Source organism: Calypte anna, chromosome 24 (assembly GCF_003957555.1).
Source record: "Calypte anna isolate BGI_N300 chromosome 24, bCalAnn1_v1.p, whole genome shotgun sequence".
NCBI lineage: Eukaryota > Metazoa > Chordata > Aves > Apodiformes > Trochilidae > Calypte > Calypte anna.
In genome coordinates, this window is record NC_044269.1 from 4,681,988 (window position 1) to 4,706,651 (window position 24,664).

General features: G+C 55.9%; 1 protein-coding gene across 1 annotated transcript; it reads left to right on the forward strand.

Annotated features, from left to right (window-relative positions):
• Positions 1-7,979: 7,979 nt before the first annotated feature.
• MCAM (melanoma cell adhesion molecule) lies at positions 7,980-18,476 on the forward strand. The gene is given in 18 exon segments (XM_030464807.1): positions 7,980-8,080; positions 12,349-12,461; positions 12,572-12,782; positions 12,915-12,985; positions 13,095-13,182; positions 13,703-13,882; positions 13,976-14,103; positions 14,264-14,426; positions 14,516-14,642; positions 14,906-14,963; positions 14,965-15,040; positions 15,134-15,156; positions 15,158-15,272; positions 15,363-15,403; positions 15,405-15,492; positions 16,227-16,368; positions 16,816-16,933; positions 17,847-18,476. Coding segments are annotated over 18 exon segments (1,839 nt in total). The 5' UTR covers positions 7,980-8,013; the 3' UTR covers positions 17,877-18,476.
• The last annotated feature ends 6,188 nt before the right edge of the window (positions 18,477-24,664 follow it).

A 24,664-nucleotide genomic window follows, 5' to 3' on the forward strand; every position in this document is an offset into this window, starting at 1 on the left:
GCTGCGGGCGCTGGGAGCCGCCTATGACGAATCTTTAAAGGGCGATGGCGGGGGACAGGAGGAGGGGTGGGGACCGCAGCGTCGCTGGGGTCACTCGTGTGATGAGTTGGTGTCAGCCTCAGCCCCGCACGGGCAGGGTTGTTGAGCCCAAGGTCCAAGCGCTGCTCGCACCCCACCAAGCAGTTTCCTGCGGCAGATCCCAGAATAAATCCATGGTCATGGCCTCGCCCAAGGTTACAGCCCCAGAGCCGCTCCTGCCCTCCCTGCCGGATCCCGGGCAGGGTGTTGCCAGCGTCCTGGCCTTCACTCCGAGGTGCCCCAGGAGATGGTTTGGCCCTGATGGTGATGACGAGCTCAGGAAAATCCTGGAGCCCGAGGCTTTTTAAGGAAGGGGAGAGAAGCGGAGCAGATGACCCACGTGGAAGGTATCTTCAGCCCTTGGAGGCACCGGCCAAGGAGGGAAGTGATGCACTCCTGGGGAGCGAGGGAGCAGGAGGAAGGTCCCTTTCCCCTTCCTCATCTGGCTGCTTGCCAGCCCTGTCCCCTCCCTTCCCAGTCCCCTCCCTGTCCCCTCCTGGTCAGTGTGTGCTGTGGGTTCCCCGCATCCCCCAGTGGGGTTTGTGCCTGTGCCCACGTGACAGAGCCAAGATGCTTTCGGCATTTATGGTCATGTTTGGATTTCTCGTTGCTTTGCCAAACAGGAGATGAGGGAAAAAAAAAAAGAGCTGAGCTCAACCTCTGGGTGTGCCCCGATCATTCCCGACCTCCAGCCCTGCACCTGCTTCCCTCTCTCCCTGATCACAGAGCCCCTGCTCCGGGGGTCTCCCTGCTGCAGGGGCTTCACGCTGGGGAGGTCCTTGCTCTGCAGAAGGAATTCTGTGTTCTTGCTCTGTGTTTTGGGGAGGGGGGGGTTCGAGCTGGAGGTTGTGCAGTTCTGCAGCACCCAGACCTGGAGAGAGACACGCAGGGCTCGGGCACCCCAACATGGGGTGAGGAAGGGTGCTGGGAGCACCCAGGGAATGGGTTCAGGCTGGAAGAGTGATTTTTGGGGAGCAGAGTGAGCATGGTTCCAGTGCAGAGGCTGAGAGTCGAGGGTGCAGGGGAAGAAAACAACCCCCTGGGGGCCTGAGGAGGGGATGAAGGTCCCTGCCAGGGTGCCAAGCAGCTGGGCCATGGCCAGGACACCCTCTTTGTGAGGAGGGTCCCCCCCTCAGCTGTCCCTGCACTTGCTGGAGGTCCAGGCATGATGCCACCACGCTCCCAGCTGTGCCTGTGACAGCTGCTGGCAGCAGGGATGGGATGCTCACCCCCTCAGCGTTCCTTTGGCACTGGATAGACAGGGCTCTGCAAACTGGGCTGCACTGGTGCGATGTGGGACCACCAAAGGGTGCAGGAGCCCCGGAGGTGAGCTCAACAGCTCTGCCTGGAAAGGACCCAGTGCTGGCACCCAGCCTGGCCACGGGGCTGCTGCTGCATCATGCCTGGGAGCTGCCTTCCCGGTGCTGAGCTCACTGCAGGCTGGCAGGGAAACGGAGCAACCTGACAAAGCCTCGGCCTCCTTGTTCTTGGGGCTTTTAGCTGGTTAGGAGCAACCCCCCGGGGCTGGGTGTCACAGTGTTTGAGGAGCTTGCTGGAACCCGGTGTGCTTTAGGGGGGGAATAAGGGCTTGTGTCTGGGGTCCAGACTTTGTGGAGCCTGTGGCCGGGCTTAGCAGCTCCAATCACTCTCTCTGAGCAGGTCCCAGCAAGCTGGCTGGAGGTGGCAGAGGAATGGGAAAAATGAGGCAGACAAAGGGCTGTCAGCTCAGCCTGCAGCTGCAGGGTTGGAAGTCAGTGCTGGGGATCACCATGGCTCCCTCCAAGCCTGGCTCCACATGGGGAGGACAAGCAGCTTCCCCAGCATCTCCTGCTGCCTCCTTAGCCATTTGCTGTCTGGGCACCTGAAGGTCTGGGTCCTGTTGGCATCAGACCAGTGCTCCCAACATCCTGGTGGATGGATGGGCAACTGGGACCATCCCCAGGGTTCCCTCCCTGCCCGTGTGGCATCCCCAGTGCCAGGGACAAGCCAGCCAGCATGGTCACCAGCAGCCTTACCTCAGCTCCCCTCAAGCTGCCCTTGCCCAAAGGTGCCTCAGCAGTGATGGGTGATGCAGCTCACAGCCCAGGCTGGAACAATAGCTCATTCCCTGCATCCGCTCCGGGAAAATCCCACATCCCCACTTGGGCTCAGCTCCAGGATGGTGTGGCTCACTCTTCCTCTTGCCTTCCCCCATGCCTTGGGGGTGCAAGTGATGGTGTTCCCCAGCACACACATCCCCCCTCAGCAAGGAATGACAGTGGGCATCCACCCTGCCTGCTGCGTGGCCAGGGAGAGCCCGTGGAAGGCTCGGAGCTGGAGTCTCCTGTCTTTCCCAGTGTCCCAGGCAGTGGGCACCTTCCCTGCCTTTGTTTGCCCTGCAGATGGGTGGAAAAGTGGGAGCACAAGGTCTGCCCGCTGTGTTTCTGGAGGGCTGTGTGGCTCCTTCTGGAAGGGAGCTGGGATATCTCTCTTCTCTTGGAGCCTGGCCAGATGGCCCTGGGAAAAGCAAGTTGTCTTCCATGGGAAAGTCCTGCAAGGAGAAATCCCTGCTCAGCCCAGCCAGCCCCACAGCTCCCCTGGGCCCTGGAGCTCTGGTGTGTCCCTGATGCTGTGGGGCTGAGCAGGGTGCAGGGCCAGGGGGTGGCATGAGGACTGGGTCCTGCTCACTGCCACCTCGCCCCATGCCTTGTGTCCTCACCACATCAGGGAGCCAAAGCCTTTCCCAAAGGGATCCACGGGTGCAAGAGGGTCTCCCCCAAAGCTGGGGCTGGCCTCACCACTTGCCTGGGACTAATCTCTCATTAACTTTTCTTCCAGTTGCTTCTAACGAGCTGTCCTGGGGGAGCCTCAGGCCCTGCAGATGAAGTGGGGATGAAGACTTCACTGCAGCCCAGCACAGGGGGTAGGTAATGCTGGGACCCCAGGCTGGCTTCTCCTATTTTCCTTGTCAGCAGGGAGCCAGGAAACTTGGGTGACATGGAGCACGTGGGAGGGGTGTTCTTGCTCCCCATCCCTCCAGGGAGCCGTGGTGACAGAGCCGTGGTGACAGAGCTGTGGTGTCAGAGCTGTGGTGTCAGGAAGGGGTGACCCTCCCCGCTTTGGTCTTGTCCTGGCAGCCCGTGCTGGGGCTGTGGGGTTGACACATGGGTGCTGGCAGCAGCTGCTCCCTCCCCGGGCATCCCATTGCAGGACCCTGGGTGCATAATCCACCCCATTGTGTGGGTGAGTACCCAGCCCCAGCCCATCTGGCGCCGAGACAATGGGGCCTTTTTCCGGGCCGGCACCGGGGGGTTGATGAGCTCAGAAGTCTTCCGAAGGAAAAAGCCTGGGTTATAAATAGCCATCCCTGGGCTCCCAGATTCCCCCTGCTGCCCCTCCAGCCCCCCAAGTCTGCCCCTTGCACCCTGGGGACACACACACACACCGTGCACTGGGGCTGGGAGAGGAGCCTAGGGCACCTAGGTGACCAACCTGAGCACCCAGAGGTGTGAGCAGGAGGGCAGAGGGTGGCAATGTGCTGCATGCTGTGCCAGGGCTGCACCTGCTCCATCTCAACCCCCAGGATGTTGAGTGACAGCACAGGGCTCCTTCCCTTCCTTGGTGGTGGCCCTTGGCTGGCTAAGGTTTCCCCAGGAGTTTTTTCCTCTCCCAGCTGTCCTTGTCCATCCACAGCTCAGCTCCACAGCCTTCCCTGCCACCCCTGCACTGCTCCTTGTGCAGTGTGACCGAGCCCAAGTCACTGGCACCACCACAAGCACAGCCCTGGGGCTCTTGGGTCCATCCTCCAACCATCACCGGGGCAGATGCTGGGGGCTGGGTGACCTGGGGCTGGGTGACCCTCACCATCTTGGCTTTTCTTGGGGATTTTTGCCATTACTCAGCATCCGCCGAGCTCCTGGCAGTCTCTGTGCAGCTGCTCCGGGAGATTGTGCTCCTCCAGCACAGAAATCCAGATGTCACCTTCCTTCCCCCCTTCCACTCATGTCCTTCCTTCCTTCCTTCCTTCCTCCCTCTCTCTGTCCGCCCGCCCAGCCCCTCACCCAGCTCCCCCTCCAGGCCCCTCCTAAACAAAGGCCCCGTAGCCATGGTTAATAATCCCCATAGAAAAGGGAGAGGAAGGAGAAGGGAGACACAAAGAAGCTGCTGGGATCCCAGCCGAGGAAGAGGGAGGGGGTGGTGTCTGGAAGAAGGAGTTTTCCGGAGCCGTAGGACAGGAGTGTGGAATAGAGCTCGGAGAGGTGGGCTGGAGGGTTCCCCAAGGCAGCTGTGCCCTTGTGGCACTCGTGATGCCCTGTCCCTCGTGGTCATTCCCCCTGGGAACAGGGAGCCAGAGGTCAGACAGCCCAGGCAAGTCCCTTTACTAACCCCAGACTGCAATGAGTTGCCTGAACCTTAAAGCACCCCAAAATGCAGTATCAGGAGCTGGTGGGAAGGTGCCCTAGTGGTTACTGCCCAGAGGCAGTGATCCTTAACCCTGTGGCAGGGAGCTGGAGGGCTGGTGGTGGGCAGTGTCCCACATCCTCTCCCTTCCTTAGGGTGGGGATTCCCCCCTCCTTCCCTCTGTGCCCTGATGGGGTTGTGTGAGGAGATGCAGGGTCAGGGCAGACACAGTACCCGTCTGCTGCCCTGCACCCCTGCCTTTCATCCACCCCGGAGCCACGCAGGAAATGTGGCACAGAGCACCCTGGGCACCCCACAGACCCCTTCTGAGCCCCATCAGCATGGTCAGGGGGGAGGAGGGGCTGGTGAAGGCACAAAGCCCCCCAACCCCACCTGGGGCATGCAGGGTGTGCAGTGCAGAGTGCTGCTCCCTCTAAGAGCATCGCTGGACCCAGCCAAGCCCCGGGGAGGAGGGCAGAGGAAGGTGGAAGGGGTTAAGGTGTGTGTTGGGATGCAGCCTGTGTCCAGCCCCAGGTTCTGGTTATTGCTCCCCTCTGGCTGCAGGGAGCCAGGCTTGGCAGGAGCCAGAGGAGAAAGGCAAATGCAATTACTTCCAGATTGTTCCTGCAACTTGTGATGCTCAGATGATAATGCACGGGTGAGCAACCCTACCCTGGGCAGGCTGTGCTCTCCTGCTCTCCCCGGGTTTCCAGCAGAGAGGAGCTGAACCCAGGAGCAGAACCTCCTGGCCCAGCCCATCCTCACACCCCAGAGGTGGCAGGAGGAGGAGGAGGAGAGCACAGGGAGCTTGTGGCTTCCCTTGGCTGAGAGGGAGTGTGAGCTGCTGGGGCAGGACCTGTGTGCCCTGACCTTCCCAGCCTGGCTTTGTGCGTGGGACTGCGACACGGGAGCCTAATCCACACTGTTTGTTTGCATAGCAGTGAGTGGAGGCTGGAGCCAAATCCATTAAGCAAGCGAAAAAAAAAAAAAAAGAAAATAAAAGGCGTGAGATGAGGCAGTAGAGAGGGAAGATGAAGGGTGGGCAGCCTGCTGTGCTCCCCAGGCAGGCACCCTGAGCACAGTGGGTGCTGCTCAAAGTGTGGCAGGGTGATTTCATGCTAGCTGTGAGGGCATTGGGGCCTTGCTTTCAACTCCTGCCCATCTTCTCCAGAGCCATTAGTCTGGTAGGGGGAGAAAAATAGGTTTTCTTTGCAGTGAAACGCTCTGAAAAGCCCAAGTCCAACCAGCTGAAGGCACAGCCATGGCAGTACCCATGGAAGGCTGTCTCAGGGTGGCAGAGTCCCTGCACAGGAACTGGCTGGCCTGTTTTCTCCAGGGAGCAGCGTTGCCCTTTCCAAATGCTGGGAATTTTCTGCAGAGGTTTTATTAGCAACATTTTGCTTTATTTTTAACGCGGGATAGAAGTTAGCACCGGAACAAAATGCACCAGCAGTGTTCTCCTCCTTGTTTGTTTGACCTCGTGGATGGTTTCCCAGGGGAAAGCAGGACCCCCCTCGGGGCTCTGTTCTCTCACAGGGTGACATTTGCGGGGCTTAAATCACAGCATTTTGTACAAAAGGGAAGATTGCTTCCCCTCTTTCAAGGGGAACAGAGCTTGAGGCTCCTCTGGTGCTGCATCCTGCCCTTTGGAGGGAGAGGAAAGTGTGAGCCTGTTGGCAGGGGGTCTCCAATGTCTGTTCCCATGGCAGACAGGGCACTTCTGCCCCTGTCAGCTGCAGGAGCATCCCCACACTGCAGTCACCAGAAGCCTGTCCATGATGGCACAGCTCCCTTGCACTTGTCTCCCAGGGAACGTGCTGCCTGGGAGGAGGCTTCCCCTCTGCAAGGACTCAGAGCCTTATCACTGCCCAGCACTGCCATTTAAAGCAGCTAATTTCATGGGGCAAAAAAATTTAATAATTTCTGATGAGTCATCAAGTCTATTTGGCTGAGAAAGTATTGTGGGGGGTGGGGAAGGGCTGGTCAGGCATGGAGCTGAGGCAGGAGGAGGGCATGGGAAGGGCTGCTGCATGGCACCAGTGGGAGAGCTGGGCTGGGGCACCAGCACAAGGTTGCTGGGGCTGGAGGTGCTGCTGGTGTGAGAGGTGCTTGGTGATGCCCAGGAAGGGATGCTAAAGCTCAGGAGAACCTGCAGCTTGGCCCCAGAGTAGCACAAGGAGTTGGGACAGCTGCAACCCATGCTGCCCAGGGGCTTGGAGTGCAGCTCATGCTGCAGGAAAACCAAGTGGAGGAAAAGATATGCAATGGTTCAGAGCCCTCTGCACCCAGAGCTGGAAGGAGAGCACTCTCATTGCTCTTGGGAGATGCTGGGGCAGCCCTAAGGCAGAAGAGAACACCAGTGCTTTATCCTCCATCACAGTCCCTCTGGCTCTGATTGACCCAGGGGGAAACTGAGGCACAGAGCCAGGCTGTGATAGGCCAGGTGCATTGGACCCAGGTGTCCTTCCTGGTTGACTGTGGGCAACTTGCAGCACCTGGGAGGTTTGTTGTGCCCTCCCCAGGCCTGTGTGGGGGTCTGTCCCTGGGCATTACCCAGCCCTGAGAGCCCCACTGGGTGCTGCCATCCCCCCCACCACAACCAATGGCTTTTCCACAGCCACCCCCTTCAACACAGGGGCTTCAGGCACAGCTTGCTGTGCCCCCCCCCCCAGCTTGGGGGCCCTGCTGGGGGGGGGCAAGGGGCTTGGCAGGGTCTCCCTGCACGCTGGGGGCTGAGCAGGGCCCACAGTGCAGACCCTGCAGACTTCGATGCCCTTCCTGAGGTGGCACCATCCTCTGGTGTCCCTGCTGCTCCCCGAGGACCCCACTGTCCCCTCAGGTGTCTCTCAGGACCCAGGCAATGGTACAGAGGGGTTTGGTCTCCCTGTTTTAGAGTCTGCTTTTCTAGGTTCAGGGGCAACACCGAAGCTGTGGCTGGGCTTTGGGGCAGAGGCCAAGCAGGAGAGATGGATTCAGTGACGCCTGGAAGTGAGACTCTTGGGGACAGTCCCCCCCTTTCCAGCATTCCCCAATCCACTGTGGAAACCTGCCTGACCCCTCCTCTTTTATTTTCTTGTTTGTTTTTGTTTGGTTTTTTGTTTGTTTGATTTATTTGTTTCGTTTGTTTTATTTTTGTTTGTTTTGTTTTTTGTGTGTGTGTTTTTTTTTTTTTTTTTTTTTTCTTGCCTTCCACCTCCAGCGCCCGTCGGTCTGCTCCGCTCAGCCTGTGCGAGCCCAGGCAGGCAGGACCTGCCAGACTGCAGCTCTGCGAGCCAAGCTGGAACCATCCCCTCCAGCAGCTCTGGAAATGCCTGACACCGACCGGGGCGGGGGTGGGGAGCATGTGCTGGGGGCTCGCACTTGCGGGGCCGTCTGGGGGAACCGCTGCATCCCACCGGGCCGGGCTGGGCGCTGCGGGGCTCGGTCGGCTGCCACTGGGGGGTGGTAAGGGGCCGCGGGCGGTGGGCAGGCTCGGCGCCTTCCTCCTCCTCCTCCTCCTCCTGCGCCTGACGTCAGCCCGCGGCCCCGCTCAGTCGCGGGCGGCCGGCGGCGGGCATGGCTGGGGGGCGGTGGGCGAGCGAGCTTGCCCTGAGCTGGGGCTGCTGCCTCCTGCTCTGCTGCGGTGAGTGGGGATGGGACAGGACCGGGGACGGGCACAGGGACGGGAGGCGACGGACGGGAACGGACGGAGGGGCGGACAGACGGACGGACGGACGGGAGCACCTGCGGAGCGCTCCGGGGTGGTAGGGCGGGGCGGGACGGGACGGGACGCAGGGCCCCGCCGTCTGCGGGCAGGGATGTCCCTTCGCCCCGTGCTGCTGGAAAGAAATTCTGGTTCTGCCTTGGCTCAAAGCAGGACACGGTCCCACTGCTCCGGGAGCGCCGCGCTGCAGCGAGACCCCGCACCCCGTGCGGTACCGGGGTTCTGTCGGCCACTGCCCGGCCCCTTCCCAACGCTGGGGATGCGCGCTCCGAGGGGGCGAGGGGAGGCAGCCGGAGGGGTCTTTCCCCCCAGGGCCGCTCAGGGATCAGCCTAAGGCAGGCAGCAGAGCTGACGCCCTTGGGGCGCTGCCGGGCTTGGGGCCAGGAATGCTAAAATTGTGCCGGGGGAGTCTGGGTGGGAGCAGCCCCCTCGAGCCTCTGTTCTCGCCTGCACGTTCGAGGGCTCCGGGGAGGCGGGTCTGGGTGTGGGGAACCGGGAGCGCCGCATTCCGCTCTGGGTACCCTTTTGTAGCCCCCCCCCCCCCCCATCGTCCCCTCCCAAGGCAGGGCAGGGTGAGGGGTGTCCTGTGCGTCCCTGGGGGGGCTGCCCAGACAAAATGGCTGGAGCAAGGGCGGCTCCTGGGGCCGCGCTCCCTGGGGCAGAATGCCCCCACGTGTGTTCGATGTGCAGCAGGGTGAATTGGTTATCAGGAAGCATCCACCCCTCCTTCTAAGGAGTTTTCCCCTGAGCACTGTGTTTCTCTTGGCTTTTTTTCACGCTTTCTTTTTTTATCCTCTTTCCAGTCCATTTTCACCCTCGAGGGGGGAGGTTGCGTTTCCGGCCCTTCCCAGCTCCCCGCAGCATACCCTCCCTTCGGGCCAGGGAGTGGTCCCGGTGTGCTGCCTACTCCCTTCTCGCCTTATCCCTCCCCAGCCACGCTGCGGAGGTGGCCCCAGGCGCTGGGGAATCCTGCTCTGGCCAGGGCGGCTGAAAGCCTGAGCCAAAGGCTTCCCCCCCGCCCCGTCTCGTCTCGTCCCGTCTCGTCCCGTGCTGGGATCCCCTTCCTCACAGCACATGTACCGAGCAAGGACTGTATTGGTTGGCCGCACCGGTGTGTTTGCAGGCCCAGCCACGGGGAAAGTGTTGATGTTTCCCAGAAGCTTGAGAGGCCCCTGCCAAGCTGCTCTCAGGCAGGCTGGGGGGCTCGCTGGGGTGAGGGGCTGAATCCCCACTTGAGCTGTCAGTGCCACCGTGTCCCCTCCTGCACTGCCATCTCCAGCTGTTGGGTTGGTCTCTGTGGGTGCTGTCACCCGGCTGCAGGTTTGTGAGCTTTTCCTTCTCCTGGTGCCAGACAGCCTGGTGGGATTTGTGGGTTCAAGGTGCTGGTCCCCACTTCAAGCCCTCCTCATCCTAAACACAGACAGGGCTGGGCTGGGGTGCAGCCTGATGGGCACTGGGCGTGATGCTGCTTGTGATAGGGCCAGGGCTTTGCAACCGGTTTCTCCCTTTTGTGGGGAAGAAGGGGCTCAAGTGATCCCTCACTATGGGATCTGGGGTACCCTGGCTCCGGGATTTGTGCAGGAAGGGGGGCCTTGCCGAGGCAGAGGAGGACAGCATGTGTGTATGTGCTAGGAACAGGCACGATCTGCCCGCAGCTGGTTTGCCCGAGAGGGGAATAGAAACCCCCGGAAACCACCAGCATCCCACGTGTGGCTCCAGACCCCCGTGGTGCTCCCTTTTCTCGCAGCTCCACGCTGGGGGCTGTGCCGTGGGGCTGCTGCCTGCTTCCCCACACACCTCGGCTCCGCAGGAGGTTGGCGGAGGGGCTGTGCTTCTCCCCACCCCCTTCCCCTGCTTCTAAAAGCAAATCTTTGTTCTTGTGGAGCTCTGGCTGCCGGCCGGCTGTCCGCCAGCCAGATGGAAAGGCACGGGGGCTCTCCTCCCTTCCCTTCCCTTCTTGCTCGCTGCAGACGGCCTCTCCACATCTCCAGGTCTCCCTCTGGAGCTGTGCCAGGCTCTTGGGGTGCTCGGTGCAGGCTGGAACTCAGCAGCTGGGCTGCTCCATGCCTGCCCGATGGATCTCCAGCCCTGCTCCAAGTTCCCATGCTGGGCACAAGGGAAGGATTGCCAGGTCCCCAGAGCCTGCCATGCCAGGGTTCCTCTGCCCAGTGCCTTTCTACCCTGCCCACGCACGTAACAGGCTGCAGGAGGAAGCTTTGTGTCCCCGGCCTTGTGGGGGGACTTTTGTCCCTGCTGGGTGCTCCTTGCAGCCTGCGGGAGAGGTTGTATCCAGCATGGATAGATGGGGAGCTCTGAGCCCTTGTTCCAGGCAAGGTGGGGGCTGCAGTGTCCATATCCACCTCCTCAAGGGCAGTGGATGGGTGGGAGGGATCTGTGCCTCATGCCAGTCCCAGATGCCAGCCATTCTCCAGCTCTGAGCTCATGGTTTCGGCTGCTTTGCTGCCTGGATGAGGGCTCTCATGCCGAGGGGGTCACTGGGGTGGCTCAGCAGCTCTGCCTCTCCCAGGGGCTGATTCTGCACAGGGCCCATGCTAGAAGTCTGAAAATGATGGGGTCTGGCTTGGCAGCCTGCAGCCCTGAAGATTTTGAGGGGTGGGTATATATTTTGGGGGGACACACCCCAGCCCCAGGCTTGCCTCAGTCTGTGGGTGTACAGCTGTACCAGGCAGCCAAGGTGTAGCTGTGCAGGTGCCTTTGGTGGAAAGTTATCTTTGGTGTGTATGCTTGGTCCAGTATCCTGAACCCAATCCTTTCTTCTTTTCTTTGGGGCTTTCACCTGTTTTTCCAGCACCTCCTTTCCTGTGCAGTGCTTTCCTCTTTGCTTTGTGCCAGCTGCACTGTGCCAGGGGGATGGGTGAGGGCCAAAAGCTCGCTGTTGGGGTGTCCTGGGGTGCCTTTGTTGTGGCAGCAGGGCTCCTGGCTGTGTTCTGGGGCTGTGCCACCACATACCTGCTCCAGACAAAGAATGTTTTGTTGGGCACAGCATTGCCCTTTGAAGTTGCCTCCCTTGCACTGCTTCGTGGCTGTTACTGAGTGGCATTATCAGGGGAGCTGTTGACTCAGCTGGCTTCCTCCAGCCTGTTGTCCCCTGCTCTCATACCTGGGCTGGGTCACTCAGCTGGCCCTGTTGCTTGGGGACAGATTTCTGTCCCCTTCTGCAGGGCTGTGAGCCAGCCCAGGGCGTGCAGCTCTCCTCCCTTTGTTTGGCACCTGCAGGGCTGGTGGCAGTGGCCCTCACAACCTTGCTGTGACACAGCTCTTGTCTCTGCTGGGCTGCTCTGCCCCAGCCCCTCCGGAAGATGCTCTGTTCCCTGTCCGGGAATCAATAGCCATTACTTTCCCCTGCTCCCCTGGAGCGTGGCCAGCAGCTCCATTACTGCTGTGGGTGAGCAGGCATCCGGACTGGGAGGCAAGATAGGGTGCTGAAGTGAGCAGGATCAGCTCGGGGGGCGTTTGGGTTCCTGGTGCCACCCGTGCTATGGGTGAGTTTGCTTTGTGGACAGGAAGCAGAGGAGCAGCAATGGGACCTGCTTGGGATGTGCAGCGGGGGTGGATGCTCTGAGTGCTGGGTTGTGGTTTCCTGCCTGGGTGGCAGGGTTGAGCTCGGGAAGGGACCTGGGAGTTCCATCCGTTGCCCCAGCCATGGTGGTCAGGGCCATGCTGCATCCCTGATGGGTCGTCTCCCTATGGAGTGGGAAAGGGAGCAGCAGGCAGCTGCAGCTGGCTGGTGCACTTCTCCTGAGCTCCTGCCCTGTGTGCCCCGTCCTGCAGTGAAGGAACACAGTGCTTCATTCATACCCCTGCTCCCAGGGCCACTGCGGGGGCCGTGCAGGCTGACGTCAGGGCTCTGGTCCTGGGCTACAGGAAGGTGCAGCCTTTGTGCTGCCAGCTTCGGGCTCCCAGCACCCTCCCCCTGCCTCTGCTAACCTCCTGGCACTCCATGCTTGGCCTTTGGGGTCACTGAGGTGCGTGGGAGCTTGCCTGGGGAGCGTGGTGGCAGGAGCAGGGCTGTGCTCCTGGCTGGCTTCTGGGATGTGATGCCTGGGGGATGGTGGTGCTGGGCACAGCTCTGTGTCCTTCAGGGGATGGAGATGGGGATAGGGCTGGGCTCAGCTCCTTGCAGAGCTTCCCCAGGCTTCCCTCCCCTGATGGGCTCTATCCTGCAGCTGCAGCCAGCAAGCCAGAGGTGGTGGAAGTGGAGAGTGGGGGCACAGCCAGGATCGAGTGCAACGTTGACATCCCTGGGAATGGTTCCTACACCTACATCGACTGGTTCTATGTGAGTGCTGACCTGAGAGAGGAGCAGTGGGTGATGGGCTGCAGCAGCAGCTAGCCTGGGGCTTTCTCCTGAGCTGTCTGCTAGCCCAGCCTCGGCCCCTTGCCTTGCAGATGAACCGCAACAACCGGGTTGAGCTGTGCCGCGTCACGGGCACCGAGATCCTGGAGGAGAACTCTGACTACAAGGGGAGGCTGCAGGTGGGGGAGGACAAGGCCCTCTCCATCAGTCGGGTGACAGTGCAGGATGCCAGGACCTTCCTGTGCCAGGTTGTGGTGGGAAGCCACGAGGTGGGCGAGAGCCACACCGAGCTCCGTGTCTACAGTGAGTGGTGGGGCAGGAGAGCAGCGGGGCTGTGCAGCTGCTCCGTGGGGCTGGAGGGTATCCCATCCCATCCCATCCCATCCCATCCCATCCCATCCCTCCTTATACATGTAGAATGACTTCTCTTTCCAGAGGTCCCCCAAATCCCCGAGATCGTGGCCAGCTCAGGAGGCATCTCTGTGCAGAGCAGTGACATCTCAGAGGTGAAGAGATTCCCCCACCCTGGGGGGGGGGCTCCCAGCCGTGTCAGGCTCCCCAGTCTCCTCTCCCCAGGGGGGCATCCCATGCTCAAGGCTCTCTCTGCCATCCCAGATTGCCCAGTGTGTGAGCAGGAACAGTTTTCCAGCCCCCAACATCACGTGGCACAAGAATGGGGAGCAACTGCAGGCAGAGGAGAAGAGTGAGTTGGATGGGGATGGGGAAGAGTTGGATGGGGATAGGGAAGAGGGAGTTGGATGGGGTTGGAGAAGAATGAGTTGGATGGGGATGGAGAAGAGTTGCATGGGGATGGAGAAGAGCGAGTTGGATGGGGATAGGGAAGAGGGATTTGGATGGGGTTGGAGAAGAGTTGGATGGGGATGGGGAAGAGTGAGTTGGATGGGGATGGAGAAGAATGAGTTGGATGGGGATGGAGAAGAGTGAGTGGGATGAGGTTGGAGAAGAGTGAGTTGGATAGAGATGAGCAAGTTGGATGGGAATGGAGAGGAGTGAGTTGAATGGGGGGGATGAGGAAGAGTGAGTTGGATGGGGATGGGGAAGGGGAAGAGTGAGTTGGATGGGGATGGGGAAGAGGCACTTGTGCTATCCAGAGCCTCATTAGTTGGGGACTGGCAGCCCATGGCCACCCAGAGGAGCTGTGTGCTCCCATGGGAGCCCTCCCTGCCTCCACGGGCTGGGCACAGCAGCTGTGTCCCCCACAGCGGTGAAGATCACGGCCACGCGGACCCGGGAGTCGAGTGGGCTGTACACGGTGAGCAGCACCCTCTTTGCCCACGTCACCCGTGAGGACCGCCACTCCCTGTACCACTGCACGGTGCACTACCACCTGCAGGGACAGCAGCGTGCCCTGGAGTCACCCCGAGTCAACATCACTGTCTTCTGTGAGTCAGGGGATGGGGCTGTGCCTGCTGCCCAGCCCAGGTGGGGGGTTTAGGGGTCCCCGCATTGACCCTCCCCGCTCCTTCCTCCCTCAGACCCCGCGGAGCACGTGAAGCTCCAGGTGGTGTCATCCTCAAACCCCGTGAAGGAAGGGGACGATGTGCAGTTGGTCTGTGAGGCTGATGGGAACCCAGCACCCGTCTTCAGCTTCTACAAGAGAGAGGTGAGGCCAACCCTGGGCTGGGGGGCACCTGGGCACCTCTCCCCTGGCAGGCAGCTGGTGTCCTGCCTGCTCCTTGCACCCTGGGGAGTGGGATGCGGAGGTTGGGATGGAGGATGCCTGCGTGGGGCTAAGGGCTCTGCTTTCTCTCCACTGCCTGCAGCTGGAGGGCAACTGGCAGGACCTCTCCTCACTGGCTGACACCAACTCGGGGGTGCTGGACCTGCACGATGTGAACAAGAACAGCAGTGGCTTCTACAGGTGCCGAACCCTGGACTTGGATGATCTGAGAGAGCTGGAGGAGGACGTGGAGCTCTTTGTGAACTGTAAGACAAGGGGCTGGGATCCCACAGACCTCGTGGTGGGTCCCCAATGCCTCCTGCTCATCCTGCCCTTGTCTCTGTTACTCTCCTAGACATCGAAGGGGTCCATGTGGAGATGGAGCCATCCTCACCCCTTTGGGAAGGGGATAGTGTGAGGCTGAGCTGCAGTGCCCGCAGCCCTGTGGACCTGGTCTTCCAGTGGATGGAATGAGAAGGTGAGCAGGCATTTGGGTGTTGTCACCAGGAGCCAGGAGCTTGCTCCATCTCTCCTGAGAGAGGCCAAGGGTAGGATTCCCCCTCGCATGGACCTTTGTCCATCTCCACCTCTTCACCTGCAGAAAGGTCCCGTGCTCGCACACTCCTTTGTTGTGTGTAGAAGGGAGGACCGAGCCCCTCTGGGACACCCTCAGAGCCTTCAGAAGGTGCAGAAGGTTCTGGTGATGGGTACTCAAGCTGGGGGCATCCCCTTCCCAACAGGGCAGGAAGGTTGCTGACGGGAACCAGCTCCGCCTGAACAACCTCACCTTCGAAACCTCCAGCAACTAACAGCTGCAGAGTGATGGCACCGACCGTGCCGGGGCTGAACCAGAGCAAGCAGGTGCCCGTGGCTGTTCGGGGTGAGTGCAGACCTGCTGCCCGGCCAGCCAGCCACCCAGCAGCCTTTCTTCTCCCTCCAAGAGCCACCAGTGTTTGATGTGCCCTTCCCACAGGGAAGCCACGGATTGTTGCTGTCATGCTCCCCGCTGTTTGTGCGGCAGGACGAGATGGTGACCCTGACCTGCAAAGCCATCGCCTACCCCCCACCTTCTGTCCACTGGAGCATCAACGGGACGGTGAGAGCTGGGGAGGGTGCTGGGTCCTGGGGGATGCATGGGCTCTCGGGGGGGCTGCACTGAATCCTTCACTGCCTTTTCCCCCCCCCCATGAGCAGACTCATAGAGTACGTGGAAAACCGGCGCGTGGCCAGCAACCTGACGGTGGCGGGTCAGCCACGAGCTGCTGCGGGCAGGAGCGCATCGTGCAGGGTGTCATGAGGCTGGTGTCATGAGGAAACACATCCAACTGCTGGGTGAGTCTGGGGCCCACTGCCTTCTGCCTGCCCTGGGATCCCAGGGAAGCACTTGTCCCTCCTGGTACAGGTGCCAGCTGTGCCATGGCTCAGCTCTGTCTCTTTCCTCCCTTCCTGCTCTACCCAGTGGAGTCCATCAAAAAGGTCAGTCCAGCACTGCCTGGGGTGTGAGCACCCATCAGCCCAGGCTCTGGTGGGAGTGTGCCTCTGGTGGAGTCACACTCATCTACTACCCTGAGGACAGAGCTTGCTAGCTGCTGGTCTTGCACTGCATTTCTCACTGCTGCTTTTCCCTGCTGTGATGTGAGGGCAGTGGAGGCTTTGGCTCCAAGCTGTGTCTGCAGGGGGGTGAGAGCTCTCCCTGCTTCTCCTTAGCCTGTAGCCCAGCAAGACCTTCAAGTGCAGCTTGCTGCAGCCCAGGCCAGCTTGCACAAGGAGGCAAAGGGCTGGCCTGATGTCTTGCAGCAAACCCCATCAGCCATCCTCCTATGGCATGCAGAGGTATGGCAGCTGGATGCAAAGTGTGTTTGTACAGAAACTGCCCTACAGGAGTTGGTTTTGTACTGACACCTGCATCCTCAGGGAGCTGGAGAAGCCAGTCCCTGTGATGCTTCCTAGGGGAACAGGGTCCTTTCCTTGCCCACAACAGGTTTCAGCAAGGCCAGAAGCTGGAGAGCATCACGGTGGGGCAGCCATTAACTGTTTTAACTTCTCTGTCTCCCGTGGCATTTTAGATCAAAAGACACCCGAGAGCAAAGGGGTGATCATCGTGGCCATCATTGTCTGCATCCTGGTGGTGGCTGTGCTGGGGTCTGTCATCTACTTCCTGCACAAGAAAGGCAAGATCCCCTGTGGCCGTGCTGGGAAACAGGACATGTAAGCACTGCCACCCTCCCTGCCTCCCCGGGAGCCCTTGGGGTCAGGGTTGCTTGGCCATCACTCATGCTTCCCATCTCATTGCACCAGCTGCTCCCTGCCCAGCGTGGGGGAGGCAACAGTGCAGCCTTGGGGGGGGGGACACAGCAGGCTGGGGGTCTCAGCAGCACTTCCAGCTTCCCACAGTTCTGCACTGCTCACCCTGCCTGCTCAGGGAGGTGATGAGGAGATCAGCAGAGTGGTAGAGCAGCCAACCCACCCCTGAGCGAGGAGGGGGTGGGCAGCCTCAAGCTTTGCCCAATCTGGAGGTTTTTACTTCCTCTGCCCTGGCCCCACTCCAGCGCATCCCCCCCGAGACGGAGCCCCAGGGCTTGGCCTTGTTCAAGCAGCCACGTGCCCTCTCTGGTATCACATACATGTCTCAAAATTGTCACCTCCCTCCCTTAGCACAAAGCCAGAGGCACGTAAAGACAAGATTGTAGTTGAAGTTAAGTCAGATAAACTTTCCGAAGAGGCGGGGCTCCTGCAGGGTGCCAACGGGGAGAAGAGAGCTGCCACTGACCAGGTAGGACAGAGCGTCGGGCACTGCCCTTCCCCAGGGCCAGGGCTGCTCCCAGGGCTGGGGGCAGAGGTGAGGAGAGACCTGGGGTGCATTCAAGGTACTTGCTGGTTTCCTCTCAGCGAGCTCTTCTCCAGCAACTCCCCACGCTGCTTGGGCTCCATCATCCATCATCAAGCGCTCAGGAGGCTGCTGGGAGGGAGGAAGGGAGGGAGGAAGGGAGGGAAGGAGGGAGGGATGGAGGGAGGGATGGAGGGAGGGGAGGTAACAAAAGGCTGGCTCTGCTCCAAGGAGGTAGGAGCAGCTCTGCTCCATACCAGCCCGAGGCATCTCCTGGGTGGAAGCACACTGCCCACTGCCTGCTCTTGCTCGGTACTGCTTGCCTCCCCTGCTTCCCCAGCAAGTCAGGCTCCTGGGGACCTCTGGGAGAAGCAGCCATGGAAGCATCCCTGGCCAGGAGGCAGAGCAGAGGATGCAGGAATAGGCTCTGGAATTTCCGAGCCAAAGCTCTTGGGGCAGGATGAGGGAGACTCCTGCTTATTTCTCCCTTGGGATCAAGAGCCACCAGGGACCACAAATTTACAGTATGGGTGCTGGATGTATTTGCAGTGTGGGTGCTGGATGTATTTGCAGTATGGGTGCTGGAGCATGAATTTACAGTATGGGTGCTGGACCACAGATTTGAAGTGTGGGTGCTGGACCACAAATCTGCAGTATGGGTGCTGGGGCAGGGCTTGCTATGCCTGCGTGTCCTGCAAGCCATAGAATGTGGCACCTCATCCTGCTACAGTTTTATTTGGCTTAGCCCAGGAGATATTCCACCCCCCTGGTGCTGCTGCCTGCAGTAGAGACTCTGGTTTTATGTTCACTCCTAATTTTTATTTTTTTTCCCTTCTCTTTCCGTTTTGCTGGACTGAAGAGCGAGAAATACATCGATCTGAGGAACTAGAGAGGGTGCCTACTAAGTGCTTTCTTCCTTCAAAACCTTTCCTGCTCTTGGATTGCCTTGTCCACCCCTGCAGCAGTCAGTACCTGGGGAGCACAGCCAGAGACAATTCCTGCATCGTGGTGCTGAGCACACAGGGTACCCCCTCCTGGCTCACCTCTCTCTTACCTCAACCCTGGGCTTGCAGGTTGTCAGCTTAGCAGCAGCAAAGCCAGACTCGCTCACTACTACAGAGAAGCCAACAGCAATATCCGTAAGAAAGATCCCATTGGGCTACCTGGAGGAAGGATTTTTGAGGCTTTTTCTTTTTTTTTTGTTTTTTTTTTTGTTTCAGGAAATCTGTCTTGTCTGTATGTGGGAAAGCTTTGATGTGTTTTACCCCCAAACTTGCTCAGACACGCTGGGGAATCTCACTTTTGGGATGTCCCAGGCACCTTAGAGGTGGTTGGGGTGTGCAGGTTGGACAAGGAAAGGATGGGAGTGGGATGTTAACGAGTGGCACTCGTTTCCCAGCTGCTGGGGAGGTGTTGGTGCTTTGGGTTTGCCTTTTTGGACTCTTCTTGTGTTGGTTTCACCCAGGTGTCCTGGTGAGTGCCAGGCAGAGCCAGGAGAGGGTCCCTCACTCAGCTTCAAGGTGTGAGGGGCTTCTCCCATTCCCAGGGAATTGGATTCTCTGCTTCCAGAGGGACTGCAGAGCTGCTGGCGACAGCGAGTCCCTGAAACCCCCCACCCAAATTGAAACCCAAGGAGGATTAGGCCAGGGCCAGTCAGCAATGTCTCAGGGTTTTGAGGTTTTGGGGTTTTTTTTTTGGGGTTGTTTTTTTGTTTTTTGCTTTTTTTTTTTTTTTTTTTTGGTGTGTGCTGAACAGTCCCCAGCCCCAGGTCAAACTGTTTGATTCCTGTGCTCGGGGGGCACCTCTGTCCCCACAGCAGCTGAAAAGGTGGAGAGGGGAAGGTGGGGAAGCATCCTGCCTGGAAATCCTGATGTCACAGCCTGTCACAACCCCCACCTGCAAACGTGGCTCTGCCTCCCCCTGCTCCAAACCATCTACTCAGTGCTCTGCTGTGCACAGCCCTTTGGATCACCCTGGGTGAGAGGAGAGATGTCCCCTGGTGTCCCCAGCCACAGGAGAGATGTCCCCTGGTGTCCCCTCCCCTGGGAGCCAGTGGTGAGCCATGCCCCTGAGCTGGAGTGTTATCCAAGCAGAAGCTTTGGTTTATATAGATATATATATATATTTTTTGTTGGATTGTGTGTAAATTTCCATCAGTTTTGTCTGATAACTTGCAAGGGGGTTTTTTTGTGGTTTTTTTTTTTTTGTTTTTATATATATATGTGACAATAAAGTACAAGGTTCAAAGCTGGGCTCTGAGTAGATGCTTGTGTTGGTTGGTACTATGGGAATGATGAGAGATAAACTGATTTTTCCCTTAATTCTGATAAATACATATAACAAGTAGCTACTCTAGATCCCAATCCATAAATATTAGTGATACATTCTAACACATATTAATTAGTAATTGTTGTAATAGCTGCTGGAGCTGCTAAATACAAATAGGAGGTTAATTAATGAGTGCTGCTAGTGATAGCTTTTAGCAGACAACTGCAGTAATACTAAGGCAGCTTGGAATGGATACTTCAAAGATTCTCACAGATTATGAGGCTAGCAAGGAAAAATACCAAGAAAAAACTCCATTTATTTTAATATTTGAATTACTGACTCCTATTGATCACTCTATAAAGAGATTATTGTTGGAGGTTGCACTGCACTTGTGATTCCAGCTGATAGAGATGCTAATAACTACTTAATTAAATAGGGACTGATAGATCAGAAAAGAAAATGTGACTCCCAGTTGTTACTAACTGTACAAATACAGCCTGAGGAACTCTGGTAGAGATCTTTAGGACTCACAGATAACTCTTTTTGGTTCTCACAGAGACTCTGCAGGCTGAGATAGCTGTGTGCATTGTGCCCTGCTCTGGGTATTATGGGACAGTTCTATTCCTGGAATCCAGGAGACAACTTTGCTGCTCCCTCTTGGAGTGTTCATCACTTCCAGGGATTTTTTTTCCAATAAAATCAGCTCTGAAAACTGAATTATTGTTAAGAAGAGCTGCTGGAGGCACCAAGAGTCACCTGAGAGCTGAAGTCTTCTTGCCCAGAAGCAGAATTATCTCAAGATGAACACTGATAACCCCACCTCTGGAGTGGTTTCCAGTGGGTACCAACAACTCGTAGTAATTATGGCTGGAGCTACCCCCAGTTCCTCACCCATCATCACAGGGTTTGGGGTCTCTCACCTCCTGATTAAGAACTCCATAATTAGCAACCCACCCACCCCACACAGCACCAGGCACAGGATGGAGCCCAGAGGGGGGGACAGAGGGGACCCCCCTGGCACTAACACAGAGTGACACTGAAGTTACACCAACCTTACACCTGGCACTGCTCAGGGAGCACCTCACTCACCCCTCTGACCCTCCTGAGGAACTGGGACCCCAAATTGGGATCACTTGAGGGCACAGGGGGGAGTAGAGGTACAGGGAGCCCCCAAACCAAGGCTCTGTGGGGTTACTCTAGGTCACAGGGGTTACTATAGGTTAATTGGGGGTTACTATAGGTCAAATATACCCCAAAAACACCACTCAGGGGTTACTTTAGGTCACAGGGGTTACTATAGGTTAATTGGGAGGTTACTATAGGTCAAATGAACCCCAAAAACCACTCAGGGGTTACTTAGGTCACAGGGGTTACTATAGGTTAATTGGGGTTACTATAGGTCAAATAACCCCCAAAAACACCACTCAGGGGTTACTTTAGGTCACAGGGGTTACTTAGGTTAATTGAGGGTTACTATAGGTCAAATATACCCCAAAAAACACCCAGGGGTTACTTTAGGTCACAGGGTTACTTGAGGTTAATTAGGGGGTTACTATAGGTCAAATGAACCCCCAAAAAAACAGGGGTTATTCAGGGTTACTATGGTTAGGTTACATAGGTCGAATATACCCCAAAAACAGCTCCAGGGTTACTATTGGTCAAAGGGTTACTTAGGAATAGGGTTACTATAGGTCAAATGAACCCCAAAAACAGCATCCAGGGTTACTTTAGGTCACAGGGGTTACTTTAGGTTAATTGGGGGTTACTATAGGTCGAATATACCCCAAAACCACTCAGGGGTTACTTTAGGTCACAGGGGTTACTTTGGGTTAATTGGGGGGTTACTATAGGTCAAATGAACCCCAAAATCAGCATCCAGGGGTTACTATAGGTCACAGGGGTTACTTTAGGTTAATTGAGAGGTTACTATAGGTCAAATATACCCCAAAAACACCACCCAGGGGTTACTATCGGTCACAGGGGTTACTTGGGTTAATCGAGGGGTTACTATAGGTCAAATGAACCCCAAAATCAGCATCCAGGGGTTACTTTAGGTCACAGGGGTTACTTGAGGTTAATTGGGGTTACTATAGGTCAAAGTAACCCCAAACACACTTAGGGGTTACTTTAGGTCAAAGGTCAAAAACCCAAAACACATCCAGGGGTTACTAGGTCACAGGGGTTACTTGAGGTTAATTGGGGGTTACTACAGGTATGTACCCAAAAACTCAATCTAGGGGTTAATCCCCAAATGAACCCAATTGGGGTTCATTGACCTATAGTAACCCCCAATTAACCTCAAGTAACCCCTGTGACCTAAAGTAACCCCTGGGTAGTGGTTTTGGGGTATATTTGACCTAAAGTAACCCCAATTAACCTCAAGTAACCCCTGTGACCTATAGTAACCCCTGAGTTGTGTTTGGGGTATTTTGCTATAGTAACCCCCAATAACCTCAAGTAACCCCTGTGACCTAGTAACCCCTGGATAGTGTTTTTGGGGTACTTTGACCTATAGTAACCTCCAATTAACCTAGTAATCCTCTGTGACCTAAAGTAACCCCTGGTGGTGTTTTGGAGGTTCATTTGACCTATAGTAACCCCCAATTAACCTAAAGTAACCCCTGTGACCTAAGTAACCCCTGGTGGTGTTTTGGGGTATTGACCTATGGTAACCCTCAATTAACCTATAGTAACCCCTGTGACCTAAAGTAACCCCTGAGTGTGTTTTGGGGGTTACTTTGACCTATAGTAACCTCTTAACCTATAGTAACCCCTGTGACCTAAGTAACCCCTGGATGCTGTTTTGGGGTACATTTGACCTAAGTAACCCCCAATTAACCTAAGTAACCCCTGTGACCAATAGTAACCCCTGAGTGTGTTTTGGGGTATATTTGACCTAAGTAACCTCTCAATTAACCTAGTAACCCCTGTGACCTAAAGTAACCCCTGGATGTGTTTTGGGGTTCATTTGACCTAAAGTAACCCTCAATTAACCTAAGTAACCCCTGTGACCTAAGTAACCCCTGGATGCTGTTTTTGGGGTTACTTTGACCTATAGTAACCCCCAATTAACCTAAGTAACCCCTGTGACCTAAAGTAACCCCTGGGATGTGTTTTGGGTATATTTGACCTAAAGTAACCCCCAATTAACCTCAAGTAACCCCTGTGACCTAAAGTAACCCTGGGTAGTGGTTTTGGGGTATATTTGACCTAAAGTAACCCCCCAATTAACCTATAGTAACCCCTTTGACCAATAGTAACCCCTGGATGCTGTTTTTGGGTACTTTTTGACCTATGGTAACCCCTCAATTAACCTCAAGTAACCCCTGTGACCTAAAGTAACCCTGGTGTTTTTGGGGTACTTTGACCTATAGTAACCCCTGTGACCTAAAGTAACCCCTGGATGCTGTTTTTGGGGTACTTTGACCTATAGTAACCCCCCAATTAACCTAAAGTAACCCTGTGACCTAAGTAACCCCTGGAGTGGTGTTTTGGGGTATATTGACCTAAAGTAACCCCCAATTAACCTCAAGTAACCCCTGTGACCTAAAGTAACCCCTGGTGGTGTTTTGGGGTACATTTGACCTAGTAACCCCCAATTAACCTAAGTAACCCCTTTGACCAATAGTAACCCTGGATGCTGTTTTTAGGGTACTTTGACCTATGGTAACCCCTCAATTAACCTCAAGTAACCCCTGTGACCTATAGTAACCCCTGGATGCTGTTTTGGGGTTCATTTGACCTAAAGTAACCCCTCAATTAACCTAAAGTAACCCCTGTGACTTAAAGTAACCTCTGGATGGTGTTTGGGGTATTTGACCTAAAGTAACCTCTCAATTAACCTAAGTAACCCCTGTGACCTAAAGTAACCCTGGGTGGTGTTTTGGGGGTATTTTGACCTAGTAACCCCCAATTAACCTCAAGTAACCCCTGTGACCTAAAGTAACCCCTGAGTGGTGTTTTGGGGGTTACTTTGACCTATAGTAACCCTCAATTAACCTCAAGTAACCCCTGTGACCTAAAGTAACCCCTGAGTGGTGTTTTGGGGTTACTTTGACCTATAGTAACCTCTCAACTAACCTAAAGTAACCCCTGTGACCTATAGTAACCCCTGAGTTGTGTTTTTGGGGTATTTTTTGTCCTATAGTAACCCCCAAATAACCTCAAGTAACCCCTGTGACCCTATAGTAACCCTAAGATGCTGATTTTGGGGTACATTTGACCTATTTTAACCCAAACTAACCCATAGCAACCCCATGATTGTGACTTTTGGGGCTCATTTGACCTCCAGACCCCCCCAGCCTCCCCCTGGGTTGTGTTTTGCTGAGCCACAAACTGAAATACCCCAAGTTTTATTTTGGAAATTCCCTTTTTTTATTTTTTTCCCCAGGACTCTCAGAGCCAGCAGCACACAGACACCACGTGCTACAACAAAAGGGAATTTTATTTAAAAATAAAACTTTTGTTTCTTTTTTTCCTTTTATTGACACAGGTGACTGGAATCCCAAACAGAAGCTCTTAGTGGGCAGGTAGAAGAATGGAAAAGAATTAATAATAACATTAGTATAACCTCTACACATTAACAATGCATTTGCAAACAAAATGAGGACTTTAAACCAAGTGAACCTTAAAGCTCAGCTACTCTCTGTAAGAATATTTACCTTCTGTTTTTTTTTTTCCTTATTCTTTACAGATCTGAAAGGATTAAATACTGCTATTATATTTTTATATTAATGACACTATTATACTTTTTTTTTTTTTTTAAAATATTCCATGAAAATCTCAACACTTTTAACACTGACATTATACAAATTGGTATTTGCCATTCCAGAGGAAAAAAAAAAAAAAAACTCTTCTCCCCACTGGGAATTTCAAAAAGATTTCCATGAGGAACTCCCCCAATAAGAAACATCTTTATTCCCCACCAATTTCTCAAGTTGGTGCCCTGGGAGTTGCTTTTTTTTTTTTATTTGCTCAACTGAAAAAAAAAAAACCACCAAAACCAAAATATTGGACAGTATGGACCCTGCCTCAGGATGCTACAGGAAAGCACCAGCCCAGTGCAGGAAGCAAGAAGCTGTAGCCCAGGTTTGGTTTGTGGCCAGGCAGGGGGGAAAAATCAGCATTTTCCATGAGCAGAACTCATCTTTTGGTAGAAAACAAACCCAACCCTGTTCTCTCCACTTCTGTCTTCACACCAAGCTCAGCTCAGCACCAGCCCAGACAAGTTCAGTGTTAGGAAGAGGTAAAAGAAGAAACCTCCACAGCTGAAATGCTACAAAAACACAGTGTCCCAGTTGAAGTGACAATTGCCCATCTTCCTTGCCTCTTTTTTTCACCCCTTTTAAAGCAGTCTCAAGCTCCCAGCAGCATTTTCAGCTTGCCTGGTTTGGGCTTTTCATTTTCAGA